Source organism: Epinephelus lanceolatus, chromosome 17 (assembly GCF_041903045.1).
Source record: "Epinephelus lanceolatus isolate andai-2023 chromosome 17, ASM4190304v1, whole genome shotgun sequence".
NCBI classification, from domain to species: Eukaryota; Metazoa; Chordata; class Actinopteri; order Perciformes; family Serranidae; genus Epinephelus; species Epinephelus lanceolatus.
In genome coordinates this window covers 30,799,797-30,821,957 of record NC_135750.1, presented here as the reverse complement: position 1 = coordinate 30,821,957, position 22,161 = coordinate 30,799,797, and the positions used below count along the sequence as shown (strand labels likewise).

General features: G+C 40.0%; 1 protein-coding gene across 1 annotated transcript; it reads right to left on the bottom strand.

The window, feature by feature from the left end:
• Window positions 1–8,678: 8,678 nt before the first annotated feature.
• pdlim1 (PDZ and LIM domain 1 (elfin)) lies at window positions 8,679–19,817 on the bottom strand. The gene is made up of 7 exons (XM_033614104.2): window positions 19,593–19,817; window positions 17,806–17,957; window positions 17,158–17,242; window positions 15,824–16,008; window positions 13,238–13,386; window positions 12,860–12,977; window positions 8,679–9,330 (listed from the first exon to the last, which is right to left on the bottom strand). The coding sequence occupies exons 1-7, from the start codon at window positions 19,683–19,685 to the stop codon at window positions 9,144–9,146; spliced, it is 969 nt and encodes a 322-aa protein (XP_033469995.1). The 5' UTR covers window positions 19,686–19,817; the 3' UTR covers window positions 8,679–9,143.
• Between the last annotated feature and the right edge of the window lie 2,344 nt (window positions 19,818–22,161).

Genomic DNA, 22,161 nt, shown 5'->3' with positions numbered 1-22,161 from the left:
CTGGTGTAAATAGGAAACAAATACAATTGTCAATAATGAAGACAAATAAATTGCCCTGTTTGTCTTTTACCTCATCCTATTCTTTCTATTTTCTTTCCTCCCTTTACATCATTGCTTTTTGGAGTTGTTTCTGGAGAATGTCTCACATACTGTATGTGGGAAATCTAAAGGATTTTCATTGCTTGGCTATATGCAAAAAGTGAAAAAAACGTAAATAACATAACAAAAGATGAACATAAAATGAACAGAGCCTGTGGGAGTAAACTAGTCCAAAAATCAACAGAGACAGCGTCACTGTTTATATTGTTGTCTTTTTGTTTTGTAATTTAACCATTTCTCCCAGTCTTTTTCAAATTGTCCTTCATTCATTCGTATCCTGTACGTAAGATTCTCCATCTCCTGAATATCGTCTATGATGATCAGCCATTGTTTGTTCTTTGTAAGTGCTTTTTCCCCAGTGGCAAGGAGGATCTTGACATGACATGACATGTTTTTACAGGTTCTGTCAATGGTAAATGGTGTAATTGTGGCAATTTGGAAGGCATGTTTCTTGCAAACATGCAAACATAGGTTTTCACATAACATTAATTCAAAATATGGCATTTTAAATTTGTATGCCCCTCCCCTGAACCAAAATTTAAAAAAAAACCCCACATGCCTCCCCCTTTTTTGCACCTCCTCCTCCCTCATGAGTAACGAACAGTGCCTTGTACTCCTCTACCTCTCAGAGGGAAATATTGTACTTTTTACTCCACTACATTTATTTGTCTGCTTAAGTTATTTGAAAGACTTAGATTATTAATAAAATAAAAGATATAATCAATTAATAAATATACATACAGCCTATTTAGATCCAGGGCTATTCAGAAAACATTCAGGGCAGAGGCCTCGAACACCCAGGCCTAATAATGCCATTGATAAAAATAATTACAAATACAACATAATATAACAGTCATAGCAAGGATTGTGGAACATACTGTGCTCATAAATCCAACCCCTCTGCCACAGGAAATATATGATTGGGTCACTTATTCATAACAGTTTCCTTATGTTGTCAGTAGTATTGTTTCTCCACAATGTTTCATGTACTTAGAAAATCAGTCCTATTTCCATCTTTGACCATGTTTTTTTTTTCCACACAGTCCAGCACTGTGGTGTAGAGGAGGGTGTATGCAGGTATACAGGATATAACCACTTCTTTTTCTGGCCATTTACAGTTTAACCACCTATCAGCCAAAAAGCCATTGGAATACATGGGAGAGTATTCCCACTTTCTCCTCAGTAACTTACCCATCTACCCAGTAATACACCCACCTTGTCAACTACCACAACACCACTGGTCCAATGGGTTTAATGTTTAATTTAGCCCAATGAGTAGAACAACCCATAAAGTAACACTTAATTTTGAAGTTTATCTGAAAAACTCAAATTTACCAAGTAAATAACAAATTCTTTAATTAGTTTGCTTTTTACTGGCCTCAAAGTAGCCAAAACTGAAAATTGGTAAATTGATGGTAGACCTTTAACTGTTATTTCTGATGAATCAAAGTGGCACTGAGCTACTCTTCTGTGACACTGTGTTCATGAGTGTGAATTGCTGATTTTGTAAGCCTATGACCCAAGTGCTATTGGGTAAATAAAACAAGGACTGAAGTGACAGCCATGTATGTGCAAAGTTCCGCATTTTAAAAATGTTGATACTTAAGTGGCACACTCACATTTACAACAGTAGTTAGGTTGTTAACCTTTATTCCACTTATAGTTTCCGTATTTTCGACACCACCTGAAGGCATCGTTTGGTCTTTTTGTTGCAGTTTCATGAGTGTAAACAGCGCCTCGTAGCGGCGGAGTGCTGCACTGCAACAACACCTCCAACAACAACATGATGAGGACACGTGCTGCAGACACAAATCTCTTTTCTAGCTGAGGCAGATTCTGGTCTATTGAAGAGTGATGTGTCTCTTTTGATAATAATGTTGATGGACTGATAAGTGAGAAGGTATTTTGTATTAGGCTACTCAAATAATTATTCCTGATATAATACGGATGGACCAACATTTTGAATCAGTAACTCAGTGAGCTCAGCCTGTGGTGCACAGGGTGGCTTTAACTGTGTATGGCATGCTGCTGATTATCATACCTTATACAGGCAGGTTTGTAGGGGAGAGCAGGGTCAGCTGGGACAATTCTATCAACTCACGGACTACATATAAAATAATTTGATACCCAAACAGATACAGGTAGGACCTATCTGCTCACATATTATTACGTTTTTTAGGCACTGTTTATTTAAATTTACAGGGAATGTATGTCCCTAAAATTCACCCTCCCCAAGACGGTTGGGACCACCTTGTTCTTAGCTAAAAAAAAAAAAAAAACATTTAAATTTAAAAAACATCTTTGAGGAAAAAAAGATTTTTGAAATCATTTTATTTTCCTAAATTACTGAGATATTGGACTTGCTCAGCTGTCTGCTGAGTCTTCATTTAAGTGGCTCCACTCATCAGCTCAATGTGGTCACTATTATGTAGGCTGTTGAATTTGGCTCATTTTGCCAAAAACACTGAAAACAACTTGAGAGTAAACAAAAAATAGTCTGAATAGTTTAAAACAAACATGCTTAAACAAACTCAAAACATGCTCAGGGCTTGACATAGGCTTTTATGAAGTTCACGCATTCTTCTACACCCAGTAACTTCACATTGGCCCTTATTCAATTAGGAAACGTCATTGTCTTGTTTTTGTCTACTTTTTGTTGATTCGTAACACGGTAGGAGCTGTAAACAATACTGTCTAAAATGTAGATATAGGTAACTGTCCCAACAGTTCCAGGGAGAGAAGACTCGGGATTCCTTGCTACCAACAAAAGACAGCTCACACTAGCATCAGCTGATAGACCAGAAAATCAGCTTTCCAGTGATATGTTTTTTTGTATGTGGCATAACTAAAACAGTCTGAAAAATAAAGAGCCAAAAATCTAGCTACACTTAGTTTTTAAAAATGTAAATAAGCTGTAAGGAAAGGTCAGAGTATCTCCACTTTGAAGTTGAAAGTGAAGAGTGTGTGGCTGAGTATGAGGATGGTGAATGGCTTAGTTGCTTTTTAACTTGCTAAAAAGGCACTGTCCCACTGCCCTCTGTCCCAACCGACCCCACTCTCCCCTACATAGTCCACAGTGGTTAAATGAACATGTTTGTGCACAACTGAGCTCCATATGAACATTTTAAAAATTACCATAATTGAAGACTTTTTTAAAGCCATTTTCTAATTTTCTCTAAAGATGTAGATTTAGGTGAAGTGTAATTGCTTGGAATGCAATTGCTGTCACACCTCAGAGTGTGCTGCCTTCATGGAAAAATTAATTGTTCTGTTGATTTCATATGTATTTTAATCTGTAAACATGACAGTAGCTTCACAGTAAAAGGGAAAAATAATATTCGTATATACTCGACTTTCTCTGTGCCAACCTACTAAAACCAAAAATAGGATGCTTACCAAATATTTTCAAAAGATAAGGCATTTAAGAACTATTGGATTTCACTTGAGACTTTCAACTCAAAAGCTCTGCAAGAAAGAGCACCTGGTAGTATATAAGGGTTTTTGTGATAGAAAAGTGAAATTACTAATGTTCAAAGGCTAAATTATAGAATTATTAAAATGAGCGTCGCCTTAGTGCCACGTGTCTTCTGAGGATTCCCCCCATTTGTTGAAACTTTTGTTCTTTCATGTCAAAGAGCTACTAATTAACACAAGGTTTAACGTCGTAAACAAGCTATCGGAAGAAAGGAAAAACAAAACATCCTGCATTAGTTTCGGGGGTGAAAGAGGGCGACTTGCAGCCACAGCCCTATTCGTGCTTCAAATCTTTACAAAAAGACAAACTGTGTCCATAGGACAGCTATTCCACTGTAATTGGTGTACACTGTCTTCTAAAGCTGAGGTGAGAGGTACAATGCATTGCCTGTGAAAGGGAACTCTAAAGCACATTAAAAGTGAATTACTTCTTGTGTAAAGTGTGTTCGGGGTCATTCTGGTCACGACGCGCGCACCTCTCCAAAAGCGCACACGTCTCCAAAGGCGCACTCCATACTTTCTAAAAGGCAGTCACATTGTTGAGGGGTTTCACAAGAGGTGTACATATGGCATCCGGGTTGCAATTAAATGTTTTTAAGATGTTTTTTCTTTCTTGAAGAAGTTTCCCTTTTTCTTCCCCCCCCCCCCTCCCTGCAGCTCTTTGCCAGAAAGAAGAAGAGGAGGGGGGCACATTGAATGGCTCCGCTGCTAGTTTGGGATGACAACAATCTGGTCAGCGAGTTGTTGGACTTTGATTGCCCCCCTCAAAACGTCCTTCAAACAAAAAGCTGAAGACGAAAATAAAGCCCCACCTGGTACCTCTGTTTGCTAAAATAATAATAAATAGATTTCGTTTAATAAATAAGCAAAGGAGACTGTAAAGTGAAGTAGTAGAGGAAGTATTAATCAGGAGCATCGGGCAGGTATCACCTGCTCCGGAGCTTGCTCAGTTTATTGTTAAATATTGTTAAATCACTTTTCGTACCAAGTCTGCTCCGATATCTGCTATTTCCACAGCAACTGGGCGCTTATGTTTGCCTACACTTTGCATAACAAGCAGGACACTACAGCACACTGATAAAAATCAAGGAGAGACACTGACAACTTCAAACCCACACCTGTCCATGATATCTGAATATGGATTTGGCATCAATGATTATTTGTAAAGTGGTAATATTCAGTTTACTTTAGACTTTTCGTGCCTTTTATAACAGCAAGGCACCATCTCGTATCTCACCGGTGTATTTGTCCAGTTTATTGAAAGCATATGGTTATCATATGGTTATCAGATTGTTCCCAAAACACATATTTAGACAGAAAGTTAAGGAGAGCTTTTTGTGAGCCTTTGTTGGCAATTGTAAATCATGTTTGAGCTCTGCCACACTCCCCCTCTCCCCCTCACCACAGCTGAAACGTGTCTGCATGTTGTTGACACATTTTACTAATCTTTAACTCTCTAAAAGTAAAGTTACATTATAAAAAGCAATGCGCCCCTGAGTTGTGGCGATAGTGGACATGTTTTTGGAGATGTCATAGCGCACACATACAGGCTCACATTACAGAAGAAATCGAGCTTTTTTTGTTGTGACACACAACAAGACCCTTTGTACTATCAGTTCACACAACGGGTTTCACCCCCTCAAATACTCTAAGTTAGGGGGCCCCATGCGTAATTGTCTCTGCCCAAGTACTTGAGCTTTGCGCTTTAACGCATTAAGCACATGTTTGTCCAAATATATGTGGCATTAGAAAGTGACATTTCCTTTGATGTAGCTCATAGTTCAGAGCTAAAGAAGAGATAATTTACTCTTTACAATATCTTTTGAAAACACTCAAGCAAAGACCGACTTTCAGCACCTTAATGTTTGCTGCCATCCTTACCGTGATTTGTGATATGCGCACAATCCAAAAGAAAATACGCAAGAGTATATTTGATAATAAACAAGTTACTGGGAAATAATCAATGAGATCCTTTTAATTTTACACCAATTTTCAATACTGTGGTGCACTTGAAGTTGATTTAAGAGGGCAGTTTGCAAAGTTACCATGACCACTATGTGCCCTGCACAGCATGTGCCAGTACTTTGAATGGTAAAGTGTGGCATTACTGGTATCCTTAAGGACAGAGATCTGATAACATGTGCAAAAGCAAACTCACACCTCGTGCTAGAAAAAAAAGTTCTGAAAGGAAAAATACAGTGATATGTTAAATTATTTTTTATGATTCCAGCCTTTGCGCATAAAAATATACCCAGCATAGCGTACCGTCTTTCCAGCGTCTCTTTATCAACACAGAGACATTATTGCTAATGACAAAGTACTGACTGGCCTTGAGAGCTTCAAATAGAGCTGAACACTCACCATCTACACGCATGTACCAGGTCATTCTTACAGAGCTTGGTTATGGATGAAAAATTTTATGCGTAAAAAGATAATATATTTATATTTAGTGTATGTCAGCGCTTTTTCTTTTATGCCTGGAACTCTCCAGCTCTTGCACTCTGGTTGAAATCTTAAAGGTAAAAATACAGTTCAGCTTGGAGTCTAAGTGATGTGTGATACTAGGCTGTTTAACAGAACCAAGCGTGTCCTCTGTGAACCCTACGATAAAGCTCCCAGTAGTGTTTTCTACCCAGACGTCCAGTTTTGGCTCTGTGAAATGGAGTAATGACTGCATGGCTGACAGGATGTATGACTATATTATGAACAGTATAAGATCATTTACATCTCAGCAAAGAACCAGCAGTTGTCCTGAATGCTCCCTGATTTTAAAGGCAGACCTTTGGGGAAAGTCATGAGAAAGTCAAGTCAAGTTGATCTCATACAGAGTCTAAAATATAGTCTTTGTTACCTGGCATGCATACTGTATATGTAACTTCTCCACACACATACTATTGATTGGAAATTACGAGGGATACACAAAGAGATACAGCAGTGTGAAGACTGAGAGAGAGGGGGAGAGGGTGAAGGACGCGCTGCCTGGAAGCTGATTGGCCCCTTGACAGGCGCTGTTGATTCAGGCGCCCACCGCGCAAAAAGATAAGATAAAGGCCATATAAAATAGCAGAGATGCGCATCCATCCCTCACTGTCAGCTGCACCTATACAGTGTCTGCTGCCTCCAGCTACGAGGGGATAAACAAGGACGACTGGCTGTCTCTTTACCCAAGCATCACCTGTCAAGTAAGTGCAAATAAATCCATCCATCTGAAGTTGTTTTAAAATCTGGTATGTGAACTCACAAAGAGATTTTGGTGCAGATGCCTCATTTTTCACTTGAATAATTTCGAGATGAAACCCTGCAATGGATATAAGTGGAATCATTTCAGCACAGTAAGAGATTTCTGAACATATTAGAGGATTATTGAAGATTTTCAGACTTAAAGCTTTAAAATAAGAGAGATTTTTAGCAACAAAACTTGATTGAATGACTCAAGATTTTCATTATTTTCTTATTGCAAACTCTTGTAAAATAGTGGCAAATGCTCTTTAATATTTGTGATTATGCATCAGAGTTTTGAGTCTCCTTAAATTATTTTTTAATCCCGCAGAATGTCTCCTAAAGCACCGTGCGCCCCCAATCACCTGCCCACATCCAGACACGCAGTGACGCACAGCAGGTTTTCTCCAACTGTTCCCAGCCCCGTGAATGAAGCTGGTAACACTTCAGGAGGCTGCAGTGAAAACCTGTCTCGAAAACCGCTGACTGTTACCGGAGGTGAATCCACTTCAATGAAATATCTCAAACCCAGAAGCAGGTGTGAGCAGTCTACACAGCGGGGCCGGCGCAGAATGAAGGCGAACGACAGAGAGCGCTCCCGGATGCACAACCTGAACACCGCTCTGGACGCGCTGAGGAGCATCCTGCCAGCGCTGCCAGAGGACGCGAAGCTGACCAAGATCGAAACTCTGCGCTTCGCCCACAACTACATCTGGGCTCTGACGGAGACTCTGCGCATGGCCGACCAACACGGACACACGTCGGAATACCTGCCGGCTGGATCTGACCTGAGCAGCCCAACAAGTGTTTCATCTGCGGAGTGGGACTCAGTCTCACCTGCAGAGTCTGGTTATATGACCTCAGCTGACTTTGACCCCAGAAACTGTTACACCTCTGCTCCTCAAATGAAGTGTAAGGTTTTATCAAGAGATCAATCAAGTGTTATCCCTGTTACATTTTATTTCAAGTCATTCTGTGGTGACGATGATGTCAAAAACACTTGGCACTGTTGACTTCTCTCTTTGTATGAGGAACTCTGAATGACAGCTCCCATGTCAGGGGCCATATACAACAGAAAAAACTATTGCACTGCTCTCTGTGGTTGGAAACTTTTCCAGACACAAGCTGATCAGTGATGTCAGAGCAGATGTTTTCCATCAGGCAAACACCTGCAGTCACATCACAAATTGAGATCCTAATTGGCCAGAAACTCAGCCTGCTTCTGCCCATACATATCAGTGCATCCATGTAAATGTAGTCTTCCAAAGCACTTACACTGAGTTCACAAAACAAAATCTGTTCAAAATGACTGTTCAAAAGATTTAGTTCTTTACAAAGTAAGCCATAACTTTCACTTGAGGCCATTTGTTTTAGAAAATTATTTTACAAAGGTGGGACTAAGTCAGTGTTCTGCAAGTCACAAGTAAGTCTGAAGTCTCAAGTCAGGCCCTGAGTCCCTTTTAGTCATAATGCGCTTTTCGCCAAATGCCATTTTAAAAACAGAGTGATGATATATTAAATCAGCAAACATAATGAATGATTTTAAAATGTATTTCTCTGTTAAAACAGGTGTGACTGAACTTAATCAGAAAATCTTAATTTTGTGTTTCTACCCCATCTTGTTGCATTTAAAACATCTTACATTGGAAAATGTTTACAAAATATCAAAATATTTTCAAGGTCAAGGCCAAGTGACGTCTTGAGACACTGGCATAAAGCTCCATGTAGAGTTGGAGGTCTTTTCCAATTTTCTGAAGTCTAAAATCAACATATTTGACTTGAGTCTGACTTCATCTCTGCAATTTCATGATCACGTTGCACTTACTCAATCCCAGCATACTAAAACACCATGAAGCACAATTAATGATTTAGGAAGACAAGATAAATGGTTTTAACTAAAATATTTATTAGGTCATGATATTCAGATGTTTTCTTGAGCTATTTTTGTTGCATAAAAGTAGGTTTATTTATTTGATAAAAAACTGTAGAAAATGTGTCTTGGGGTGAAATGTTCATTGTTTCAATGATTCAAAGGAACAAAATGTACAAAGACAAATATTACTTAAACACAGTGGTTGCGATTCAAATGTTTTTTAGGGAGAGAAAAATGCCAACATTTCATAGTATTCATTAATTTTCCTTTTTCAGAGACCAAAGTTAATGTGCAAATCAACATTTTCAAAGACGTAGTTCTTTACTGTCCTGCCTACCAGTGACTGTACTGACACATACTGTGAGAGAAGACAGTTTTATAGTCTTGGGAGTAGCATGAACTAAATGTTGTAATGTCTTGGATAATGTCACGGTGTCCTATAGTGGCGTGCAGTCCGAGGCTGAGCCCAGCGAGTGCTCTACTTGGGGAAGACGGTGACCACGTCGTAGCCCTCGGGCGGGGTCACTCGCTCACGTGCATGCTTCTCACAATAAATCTGGTCCTCCACAAAGAAATGTCCCTTCTGTTTTAGGTTGATGTCGCAGTCTGTGCAGGTGTAGCACTCGGGGTGACGGAACTTGTCCCTCAGCTTCACCACCATCCCCCTGAGGAAAAGATATAAAGATCACATTTAACTTGATTAACATGAAATCACAGAGTTAATCCAGACACTAATTCATGACTGAATTTATGTGCACTACAAATGGTTAGGAGCTACACTGAATGGCCAAAATATTTGGACAGCTGAGCATCACACCCAAATGTGATCTAACACAAGGGTCATCATAAGCTGCTTTATCAGCCTTCTCTCTTCTGAGAAGGTTTTCCACAACACTTATGCACCTGGCTGCAGGATGTACTCCCATTCAGCCACATGAGCATTAGTGAGGTTGGTCACCAACACTGGATGCTAGGCCCTGACTCTCAGTTGTTATTCCAGTCCATCCTTAAGGTGCTGGATGGGGCTGAGGTCAGAGCTCTGTCCACACCAGTCAGGCTCTTTCACACCAAACACATAAAGTCATTTCTATGTGGACCTGGCTTTGTGCACAGGAGCACTGTCATGTTGAAACAGGAGACATGCTGCCACTAAGATCCACATTATTGTCTGAAACATCATTGTTTGCTGGAGTGTTATGATTTCCCTTAACTGGAACTTAAGGGCCTAAAAAATTACAGACCAAAAGTGCACATATGTGAACACAGTTTCCACATACATTTCTCTTGTAACTTAAATGTTATGCCATTTTTATGGCTTTATTACAGACAGACAGCAGAAAGAAATGTCAGGAAACATGGGAAAGAGATGCAACAAACATCCCAGCCATTCTGATTCTCATATTCTGCTAACTATGTGAAATAAAACTGTGAGGTTCGGCATAGAAACTAAGTCACAACATGAATCAGGGCAGTTCATCAGTTCAACGTGTAAAAATGATTGCGTTCACTTCCCTAATTTTAAAAATAACACAGTCTTACTTACTTTAAAAAATGATTTTGTTGTACTGTTTCACAAGACAATACATACATACATACATACATACATACATATATATATATATATATATATATATATATATATATATATATATATATATATATATATATATATATATATATATATATGTGTGTGTGTGTGTGTGTGTGTGTGTGTGTGTGTATATATATATATATATATATATATATATATATATATATATATACACACACACACAGTACAGGCCAAAAGTTTGGACACACCTTCTCATTCAATGCGTTTTCTTTATTTTCATGACTATTTACATTGTAGATTCTCACTGAAGGCATCAAAACTATGAATGAACACATGTGGAGTTATGTACTTAACAAAAAAAGGTGAAATAACTGAAAACATGTTTTATATTCTAGTTTCTTCAAAATAGCCACCCTTTGCTCTGATTACTGCTTTGCACACTCTTGGCATTCTCTCCATGAGCTTCAAGAGGTAGTCACCTGAAATGGTTTCCACTTCACAGGTGTGCCTTATCAGGGTTAATTAGTGGAATTTCTTGCTTTATCAATGGGGTTGGGACCATCAGTTGTGTTGTGCAGAAGTCAGGTTAATACACAGCCGACAGCCCTATTGGACAACTGTTAAAATTCATATTATGGCAAGAACCAATCAGCTAACTAAAGAAAAACGAGTGGCCATCATTACTTTAAGAAATGAAGGTCAGTCAGTCCGGAAAATTGCAAAAACTTTAAATGTGTCCCCAAGTGGAGTCGCAAAAACCATCAAGCGCTACAACGAAACTGGCACACATGAGGACCGACCCAGGAAAGGAAGACCAAGAGTCACCTCTGCTTCTGAGGATAAGTTCATCCGAGTCACCAGCCTCAGAAATTGCAAGTTAACAGCAGCTCAGATCAGAGACCAGATGAATGCCACACAGAGTTCTAGCAGCAGACCCATCTCTAGAACAACTGTTAAGAGGAGACTGCGCCAATCAGGCCTTCATGGTCAAATAGCTGCTAGGAAACCACTGCTAAGGAGAGGCAACAAGCAGAAGAGGTTTGTTTGGGCCAAGAAACACAAGGAATGGACATTAGACCAGTGGAAATCTGTGCTTTGGTCTGATGAGTCCAAATTTGAGATCTTTGGTTCCAACCGCCGTGTCTTTGTGAGACACAGAAAAGGTGAACGGATGGATTCCACATGCCTGGTTCCCACTGTGAAGCATGGAGGAGGAGGTGTGATGGTGTGGGGGTGTTTTGCTGGTGACACTGTTGGGGATTTATTCTAAATTGAAGGCACACTGAACCAGCATGGCTACCACAGCATCCTGCAGCGACATGCCATCCCAACCGGTTTGCGTTTAGTTGGACGATCATTTATTTTTCAACAGGACAATGACCCCAAACACACCTCCAGGCTGTGTAAGGGCTATTTGACCAAGAAGGAGAGTGATGGAGTGCTGCGGCAGATGACCTGGCCTCCACAGTCACCGGACCTGAACCCAATCGAGATGGTTTGGGGTGAGCTGGACCGCAGAGTGAAGGCAAAGGGGCCAACAAGTGCTAAACACCTCTGGGAACTCCTTCAAGACTGTTGGAAAACCATTTCAGGTGACTACCTCTTGAAGCTCATGGAGAGAATGCCAAGAGTGTGCAAAGCAGTAATCAGAGCAAAGGGTGGCTATTTTGAAGAAACTAGAATATAAAACATGTTTTCAGTTATTTCACCTTTTTTTGTTAAGTACATAACTCCACATGTGTTCATTCATAGTTTTGATGCCTTCAGTGAGAATCTACAATGTAAATAGTCATGAAAATAAAGAAAACGCATTGAATGAGAAGGTGTGTCCAAACTTTTGGCCTGTACTGTATATGTGTGTGTGTGTATATATATATATATATATATATATATATATATATATACACACACACACACACACACACACACACACACACACACACACACACACACACACATATATATATATATATATATATATATATATATATATATATATATATATATATATATATATATATATAACTGAAAACAAAAAAGTTCATATTTGGTGACACATTATTTCATATCTCAAATCTCTGAACCACAACAAAACTTGGTAAATAATCCTATAATCAAAAAGGGTTATCAAAGTGTCTGGGTACATAATTAACCCCTTAATCAGTGAGTGGATTTTAACTTAATCTGATGGAAGCAAAAACTCTCATTATGCAGTCTGCTGAAAAGCATATGTCACTCGTAACAACACAGATTTTAAAGGATACTGAATCCAAAGCAGTAAAGTCCACTCAAATTAAGTAAAAACTGTCAAAATAAATATAGCGTTGGGAAAATAAACCACTGTGAGCAAATGTCAAGTCAACAGCTGCAACAAGGCATTGTATTGGTGGTAACTAAATTCAACCACAAGGTGGAGACAAACTCCAAACAGAGACGACACACTCTGGGGACCTTTGCCTTGCATCACATTTTGTCAGTGTGGAAGTTTGTAGTGTCAAACACTGAGCAAGACAAACAGTAGGTACGACTGAATCACCTGAGGGGACAACTAAGCACATGCTGATACTTGAGTCCTACTCCTCAGTGCTGCAATATAAAAGCATCATCTGTGTAACAGTGCTGACGAATCATTTTAAACTTACACAATCCCAGATCCACATTTGTCACAGGAGGGTAACTTCTCTGTGTTCCCCACTGATGATGCAATCTTTGTCGAGGGTGCTTTCACACTCCTGAACCCAGACGGTTTATCAGGGTCACCTACAAACACCAGACACATACAGATGAACAATTTTAACATACTTAAGTGGTTGTCTGTTTTGTTTTGCTCCACTCCTGATAACTTGTTGCTTAAAATGACAAAAAACCCTAATGAAAGCAGTATTATAAATGTGTAGACTCAGTGAAAGCTCATAAATCTGCTATCTCATTAAAAGTGACAGATAACTCTGCACCCTGAAGCTATATATTGTAAAAGTGTAATGCTTGAGGAAGCTGAGAGTAATAAGCAGGATCTGTACCTGTCTCAAGGATCTCCTGAAGCACTTTGAATGAAGCAGACTGTCGAGGAGGCTCGTCAGACTCTTGGTTCTCCTGCAGCATCTTGTAAACCTCTGAATCTGCTGCTACATGCACCCGCTTGGCTGTCTGCGATGGATCTGATGGAGCACTACAAGAGAGGTGTGTACATTTTAACATGTCTGCAGGAACCACAGGATGCAAACATGTCAAAACATTCTTGGGCAACAAACAGCAAACACTTGTCTTTTCATTATACCTCATGTTGATACTTAAAGAATATAGCTAAGTTTCATTTTTTGTTACCTGCTTGGGGACTATGGATGGAAAGAAGCAATCTTGCTAACACAGACATGTTTATATCTCATATTTTATCCTGATGTTCAGTAACTTGCTCTGCCCCTATCAAATAAACAGTAAAATAATAAAAAATATAACTTTGCTCTTTTGTGTATCTTACTTATTTTCACTAGGGAAAGAAATCCCCTACACTTCTGTTTAATACCCAACAGAACTGAGATCTAAGGTTGTCCTATTTGTGGTATAGTTTAGTATTGGGTTATAGCAATCTTTTTTCCTGGTCTTACATGCTGCATTAAGTCATACAATTTTCTTATTGGTTTTTTTACTATAGCTGTAGCAACTACTATCACTGCAAAAAAGGTGCTAAGGGGCAAAGTAGGCTATTAACTGTTATGCCTTTAAACAAATCCATACTGAAGTCATGATGTGTTTTATGCCGTTTATTAAACAGACATACATTTGCTGTGATGGAATAATTAAAGCAGGACTTGATGTGATGTGCTGTGACAGTCAACAGGAAATATCGGAGCCTAACTCACCGTCTTTGTCTGAATCCTGCCGCACAAGTGAAAACAGGGATATGATGTGAAACTAACCCATTACCAAGGTGACAGTAACCAAAAAGAACATGTGCAGCCTAAACAACACAGGCTAAATACACATGCTGACTCCTACAATAGTGGAGTGAATACCTCGTATATTCACATTACTATGACTTGTAAAGACATGTATCACCCAGCCCTCTGGAAGCTGGCCTAGATGTTCCAAGCTCCTCTGAGAATGAGCTTGATGTAGTTAGAAGCCGACCTACCAGCGAGCTACAGGGGAGTGTTTCAATCAATAAAATGATTGACTCTTAGATGCATTGTGATACTTTCTTTTAACATTAATCATTGGCGCTCTTTGATCAAAGTGCTTTTGAATTGAATGTTCTCCCTTAAGAGTATGCACAGTAAAAAGCTTCAATGTTAAAGATTAAACGTACTGATAATGTTGCATAATGGTAGATAAATCTGTTGGGGGTTGTTTAAACCAAATAGACTGTGAAACATGAGTAAAACACAACAATGAGAGGTGTGTGACATGAAACATTAAGCCTAAGCATGTAAGTGACCTGGAGGGCAGTGGGGCATGTTGTTAAACTTTAACCTCCTCCTCTCCTCTGATCTAAATGTCATGTGGACAAAGAGCTGGGTTAGAGCCATAGATTGTTTATACTCTGTCATGCCTGACAAGACTACATATTTTGACAACACAGCTAACAAAGCAACATGTAGGTGTTGTTGCAAAGCATGCACACAATATACACACACTTCAAGCACAACAATCAAATATAAGATATTGTCAGATTATTGATGAAGTGAGTCAAAAATATTGTTTGATTTGTTGCTGATCACCGAGGCCCATCCTCTCTGTAATCCTTTAACAGCCTACGGAGCAATCAAAGTTCCATACTGACTGACACAAGCAATGCTTTTTCATTTTTTGTTCAAGGGACAGTTCATCCCAGAATCAAAAAATACATATAATGTTTCTTAACAGAGCTGTTCATCAGTCTGCTTTGTTTTGGTGTGAGTCGCCGTGTGTTGGAGATGTCGGCCGTAGAGATGTCTGCCTTCTCTCCAATGAAATGGAATAAGATGGCACTCAGCTTGTGGTGCTCAAAGCGCCCCCCAAAAAAATAATTAAAAAAAAAACTCAAAAGCAATGTTTTCAGAAAGGAGGGAGGAGAGTGGCGTGCATCTACTGCCAGCTCACCTACCACCACTGAGCTACAACAAGCCTCTTGTTTCAACAGAGTCAGTCGGAAGAACGGTGAAAGCGTTTTTTCTTCCAAGAAACTCAGCAAGTGCAAACTCTTATTCTTGTTTAATTGCTGTTATCAACTCTATTTGCGCAAAACTTCACTTATTGCTGTGTTTACTCTACTAACACAGGAGTTAGTGCTTGTTGCTTTGGGAGCCACCATTATTGGTGTGCAAGCCTGTCATCAACTATAACACAGTCCCTGTTTGGTTGCTTATGTTTTTAACTACGGTGCAGATGCCTGATTGGAAATGATCGGATTTTTATCGTCAGCAGGATAATCTTACCAGGCTAAAATAGCACTACAGGAATGAGGAAATATATGTGTTTTTGATTTTAGGGGTGAACTGTCCCTTTAAGGCCATTGATAGTACTGCATTTGCTTTTGGCTGTGTCTTGAACTAATCTTGACTCCCTCGGGATCCAATCTCGACTTGGACAACTTCCTCTAAAGCTGTGTCATCTCTAGATTATCTTACTTGTTGCTGGGCTCATTAGCTGTGGCACTGGTCTTCACTTCTTCCACAGCCGAATTGAAGTCCTTGATGTTCTCTGACGAGTAGAGACCAGAGGGGTTGTTGTACTGGTTGGTCACAACTTTGGGGCCAAAACCAGTGAATGGCAGAGCACTCCTGTTGTGGGTCGAGCCTATGTGTTTCACCTCCTGTAAACATGAATGGAAAATAGTTCTGTTAAAGCTTTTTGTACGTACCAAAGCACAACATGGTGAGTGCAGATTTGTGAAATAACTCGCACACCGTCTCAAACATGCAACACTCACAGTGCAGACTTGATGCAATGTCAATCACAACCTTTGACGCCTTCAGATGAACTATAATTTAGATTTTGTAATGTGAGCTTGCGCGTGTAAAAACATGTAGCTGATCTCATGACAGTTAGGAATATTACTCAATATCTGAAAACACCCAATCTCTGGTGTTTTCAACGATGAAATCAATAATGTTGTGACTGCACACTTTGAAAACTGAGACTTGGAAATGTTCAACTGAAAACGTCAAAACAGTCTTTATTTGTGTCTTCAACTGCTGCTTCTCGTTTGACTCAAAGTCACACATAATTTAGCAGGATAATGTATGACTGTGGATTCTGCCTTAATTATAGCCAACGATCTTTGAGGACAAACATGTCATGACACTGGCATGCCATGAAAGTGGGCACATAAATGCCACTAAATCTAGCTCATGCTTCACAGTGGGAAAACGGAAAAGCGTCCAAATATAGCTCATGCTTCAAGCATCTGACTGTTACACTGCAGAGTACCCCAGAGTCTGTGAGCAAATAAACTCACAACACTAGCACTGACCAAGGGCCTACAAAGTATGATGCAATGGCTTAAAGTAATACAACAGTGAAGAGACGTCAAAGTGACAGACTCCAGACAAGCGGTTGAGACACGCGTTATTGTGTGTGTGAGAAAAATGCACAACATCTGTGACCTGTGAAACACACACACACAGCCTGAGACACATCACACCATTTCCTACATGAATTCACACTTTGGCCGCAACTTTCCACTCAGCGGGCAGGAACTGAGGCTTGCGTCAGGGTTTGGCTGATAAACTACCATCTCCTAGGAAACCTCCTGTTGGGAAGTAAACAATGACTTCATCTTTGGCAGTGTAAAGAAAAAACCCAACCCACACGGCTCTGTGGGCGCGGTGGGAAAAGAACGAGCAGGCTTCCAGAAACTGTACTGCTACCTGTAATTGTATTTCCCAGATTGCAAGCTAAAATGAGAAAGTCATTTTAGAAGCTCATCCTGCTTTGATGTTGAGACAGCAGACACACACACCTTTGGCTCTGATGCAAGATTCATCTTGTATGGATGTGTTCTCCCTTCCTCAGATGAAAGCGGCGACCACATTTTATGTTCTGACCTGCAGAACAGAGAGAGGACAACTAGTGTAAAACGTTGAAACCACAAAATAAATGTGCATATATCAGCTTTAAATACAACATGTTTGAGTTTTTTTGTTTTGTTTTTTTTTGTCTTTAGGTATGTTTCCTGTGTTGCTGCACATGAACGTGATACTATAACTGTGTATTTAAGCAACAGACCCCTTGCAGGTATGTTCTTTGGCTTCCTCCACAGTTTACCCCACCTTGCATTCAATACATTCCCTCTTAATGTGAACAAACATATTTGCTTCAACCTGCCTGTTGACTCCATTTCAACATGCCTGCTACGTAAAATCATCCACTAGCAGAGAGGTATTATGTCATGGGCTGACACAACACAAAGTTACAACATATCTTAGCATACATACACTTCTCAAACTTAAGATTCCAGTGAAACAAAGGAGACTTGTCCTTTAAAAACCATGACTAAACACCACATCACTCCCCAAACACCTGGATTGCAGCTGAGCCGTCTCGTATTACTCAGTGTTTTTCAGGCCCGCGGCTATGCATCAGACTGGCACATGTTGCTACAACCTACCTGTCTATGGAGAGCACCATCTCCTCTATGCATCCCTTGATCTTGTTCTGCGCTTCCAAGTGAGTCATGTTCTCTGTCGGTTCTCCTTCGATGGCCAAGATCATGTCTCCAATACACAGGTTGGCCTGGGCCGCTTTACTCCCAGGGGTGACCTACAACACAGGACACATAACTGATAATAAACAGCAACCTTTTTGGACTATATGTGAGCTTGGATTATAAGATTTTAAATATATGACACCTGTGGAGGAAAACCTTTATATGATCGATATCTGACAAGATTCTTTACAAAATAAACACCACTTATGACTAAAATAACTTGAATCATAAATGTGTGGAAAACACACTTTTGATTTAAAGTCAGATATAACCTTAAAGTCTGCACGGCTCTTTTGTAATCAGAGCTTAATTCCACTGTTGTATTGTTTTAACTCTGACCTTCAAGGACCTTCACACACATTTCATTATTTACAATAAACATGGGCACAGCCACTTGCAGAGAGGTGTGTGCTGGTAGACAGAGCTGCCTCGAGTGCAGACACTCTATCAAAGATAAAGGCTTGAAGCAGACAGAGACTGTGACCCAGTCCAGGAATTCCTGATCACTTTTCCATGGGTGGAGTGGAGCGACCACTGTAACAACATTTACAACAGGAACAGCAGCCGCCATTCAGGCAAAGTACACAGTGGAGGGTCATATTCTGATTTCATTACTGGCACACTGTAACACACGTATGATGCCTTGTAAAGTTTTGCATTTATGTACACTGTGCTGTTGTAAAGTAACAAAATGGGCTGTGAAAGCTGTTAGCTTAGACAAAGAGGGGTCCATGGACAGTTAGGGATGTGAAAGTAAAGAACAGTTTCTCAAGATTATCCTTTCAATTTGAAGTTAGGACAAAAAAAAAGATTAAATATGACAGCCCAATAAAAAAGTGTGTAGACATGATTAAATACTGGTAGGCCCTTGATTATGCGTGGGGGGGAATGAATACAGCAAAGTGTCTTGATATTTTTGCGTAACAATATTGTGACAATACACTGACACAAAGTATAGAATTTTTTAAATATATAAATTATTAATCTTACAAATCCAAATTCAAATTTTGGTAGCCTACTTGAATGCTAATATCTGTATACCTTTTTCAGTCCACTAAATATATTTTGTCACAATAAAAATGACTGAAGTGAGATATACGGACTGAATAATATTTTAGTAGATAAAACATATGTTAACAAAGTTTTCTTTTGGGGACAAAATTTGCAGTTTAAAACGGTATTAAATTGCGATATACTTTCTCGTAATATGCAGCATATCGCAATAATATTGTATCGTGACTTATCTGATAAGTGATTCCCACCCTGACTATATATAGGCTAAGTTATTGTTTTGTTAACCTGTGGGCTACACTTACGTTTACAGTAACTTACAGTTATATAAAACAATATTGAACAAAAATCAATTCACCAGAGCAGCATTTCAAGTAACATAAGAACTGAAATATAGAAATGTAACTTTATAAAGCGCTCAAAGTAAAACGCTGGACAAGTCTATTGTCAGTAGCTGACTGTAACGTACAATATGCCGACACACACTGTAACAACAGGTCACGTCAGTCATATCACTTCAACCTCTGTGAAGTCACCTTTTGTTAACGGTAGCTAACGCTACCTAACAGTCTGCTCTCAGTAAAGTCGAGAGGAAACAACGAGGTGAAAGTTTTGTCAGGACATGCCCAGGTACCGTCTAACTGAGGGACAATGTGGCAGCAAACAGTAACACTTACCCGGGAAATAGTCAGTGGCTGCTCGAAGTCCTTTCCCCCCACCAGCCTGAATCCCCACGGCCCGGGACCCTGCACTACTACCCGGAGAGGCATCTCGTCAGTGTTGGGTTGTTCACAGAGTCGACTGTGGCTGTGTTTAAAGATCTGTCTGAGGTTCACTTCCTTCTGCTGATGACATGTGCAGCGGTCGATAGTCAGAAGTTTCAGCCTGGCTCTGCAGCATCAGAGCAGGGGGTGGACCCACAGGTTACACTTGGACGAATAGATTTTGAAGTTTCCTCGCTGATAAGTGAGAGCACAAAGATCGTCTATTGAGAAAGTGTCCCACTCCGTAATGTCTGTGAGGAAGCTGGCCAAGCTTCCAGGAATGTGAGGTCATTTTCTCATAGAAGTCAAGTTACAATGGGAACCTGGACCAAGACTTTTTTTTTATCTTAAGAGACCAAATCCAACAGTCAATTGATCTCACTGATGTGCATCCAAAGACAATAAGGCATATTACTCTGTGCCAAAACTGTTAAAACACCTAAATTAGTTACAATACAATACACATGGGCAATGAAGTTTAAAATTGTAAATATTTACCAGCACCTGTTAAAGCAACACTTGCTGAAAAACTGCCATGCTCATGTAAGGACACATTCACACTGGTGCTATTTGGTCTGCTTTAAATAAACCCTGGTCCACTTCCACAGATAGTTCAGTTCGTCTGGAGTGGTGTGAACGCTCATTCGAACTCTGGTGCAGACCAAACGAGCGAACCCTAGTCTGCTTGAAAACTGGGGTTCTCGGTTCACTTGCAAGTGAACCCTGGTGTCCTTTAAAAAGTGCAGTGTAAAAGTGAACCGAACCAAATGAAGGTGTGAAATTTTTCTGCATTTAGCGCCCAATCGAACCGAGTCCCTGGACTATCCTGGTATGAATGCGCCCTTAATGAGATGTTCTCAGCCTTGAAAAACTGGAACCATACTTTTGTGCGCCATCTTAAGGTTCTGTTTAGGACATCCACAACATTAACATGTGTGCTATGTAAAGATATAGCCTAGTGGAGTTATGGCGTTCTGAGGCTGTTCATATGAGTGAGTGCATGCCAGTCCCTGTGTGTGTACCCAACTGGCTAGCTAATTGCTGCTGCTCTGCACTGTGCACACCATCCCGCCACCCTGGGTCAGAATGGTGACATCACAGAAGCATGATGCCTACCCTACATTCCCCCCCAGGTTAACACTGTCAGCACCATTGTTAGCACTGTTTGCTGCTATAGTCTTTGGCTAAGGCCACCTGCATGCTGAGAGGCGTGTGGGTCCAGGTATCACTGGATAATTTATAATTCATTTGATAACTGGACCCGTGTGCGGGTCAATTTCGACTCAGACTGAATCATAGCTATGCTCTGAATATCGTAAACAGCTCTTTCAAAATATTTTCAGTTGAAATAAATGAGCTTGGAGCTGAGACACAGACAGGAGAGAGAAGTCAGAAGGTGGGAGACAGTAATATGCTGCTGTGGGGCTGTGGCTGAAAACATTTGTGAATTTGGAGTTGATTTTTTCAAACCTGACTGAAACCAGCGAGCAACACAAAGACATCCCAACCATTCAAATCATGTAAAAGACTGGTGAACCTTTTTAAGTTTTTATGAGTGACAACAATCAAATGCAAGCTCTTAAATTTAGCCTTTATTTGCTTTTAATACTCAGTATTTTGAAAGCAGGGCAGAGTGATGCCTCTTCATTTTTTTCTCCTCTCAGATGAGCTCCAGTGTTTGTTTTAGGGATGTCCGCCTGCCGGTACGTCACCGTGTTATATGCAAACTTACCATTTATGGTAGAGCTAAATCCCAGGATGTGGAATGTGCCGCTCCCAAAAGTTGAATTCCTGCCAGAGGATCTCTGCTGAAAGTAGAGAGAAAAAGCTCTGGGCAGACTGACCGAATGAAACACGTCCTTTCTTGTAGGATTAACATGCATCCTCAGTAGGCCCCTGGGCATGCCACTGAAGTCTGTAGGGCCTTTAAAGTGAAGCCCTTACAATATTGAAGATCAAATCAAATGAAAATACATCTGCTCCTGACTGTTAAGGCTGTACAAACACATCTGTCAACATCATCAGCCTAATGGAATGTTGCCTATCTGACATCCTGTTGCTTTACGGGCTTCACACAGCTGCCAACATAAGTGTACTATAATTATTTACGTAAACTCACAGACTATACAGAAGCTATCCTCAAGTGTATTAACCCATTCCACCCCTATACCATTAGTTTCAATTACTATCCAGGTTGTAGCTTACATGGTGTGCTACTTAAAAAAAATCACATGACAGTCAACAGCTCATCAACAACTCCACCTTTAGCTCACATTAATTTGCATTAGCTCATGGTTATACAGCCACAGGGAATGTGCCTTTAAAAGACACGTGCATTTAAAAAACATGTGCTCATAAACCTGTACACTGCAAGACTTCACTCCTTACACATTAATATGCCAGAGCATCTTTAATGTTTTTAAAATTCCCATTCAGACCTTTGTCAGAAATCAAAACAGATCACACACGACATAGTTTAAAT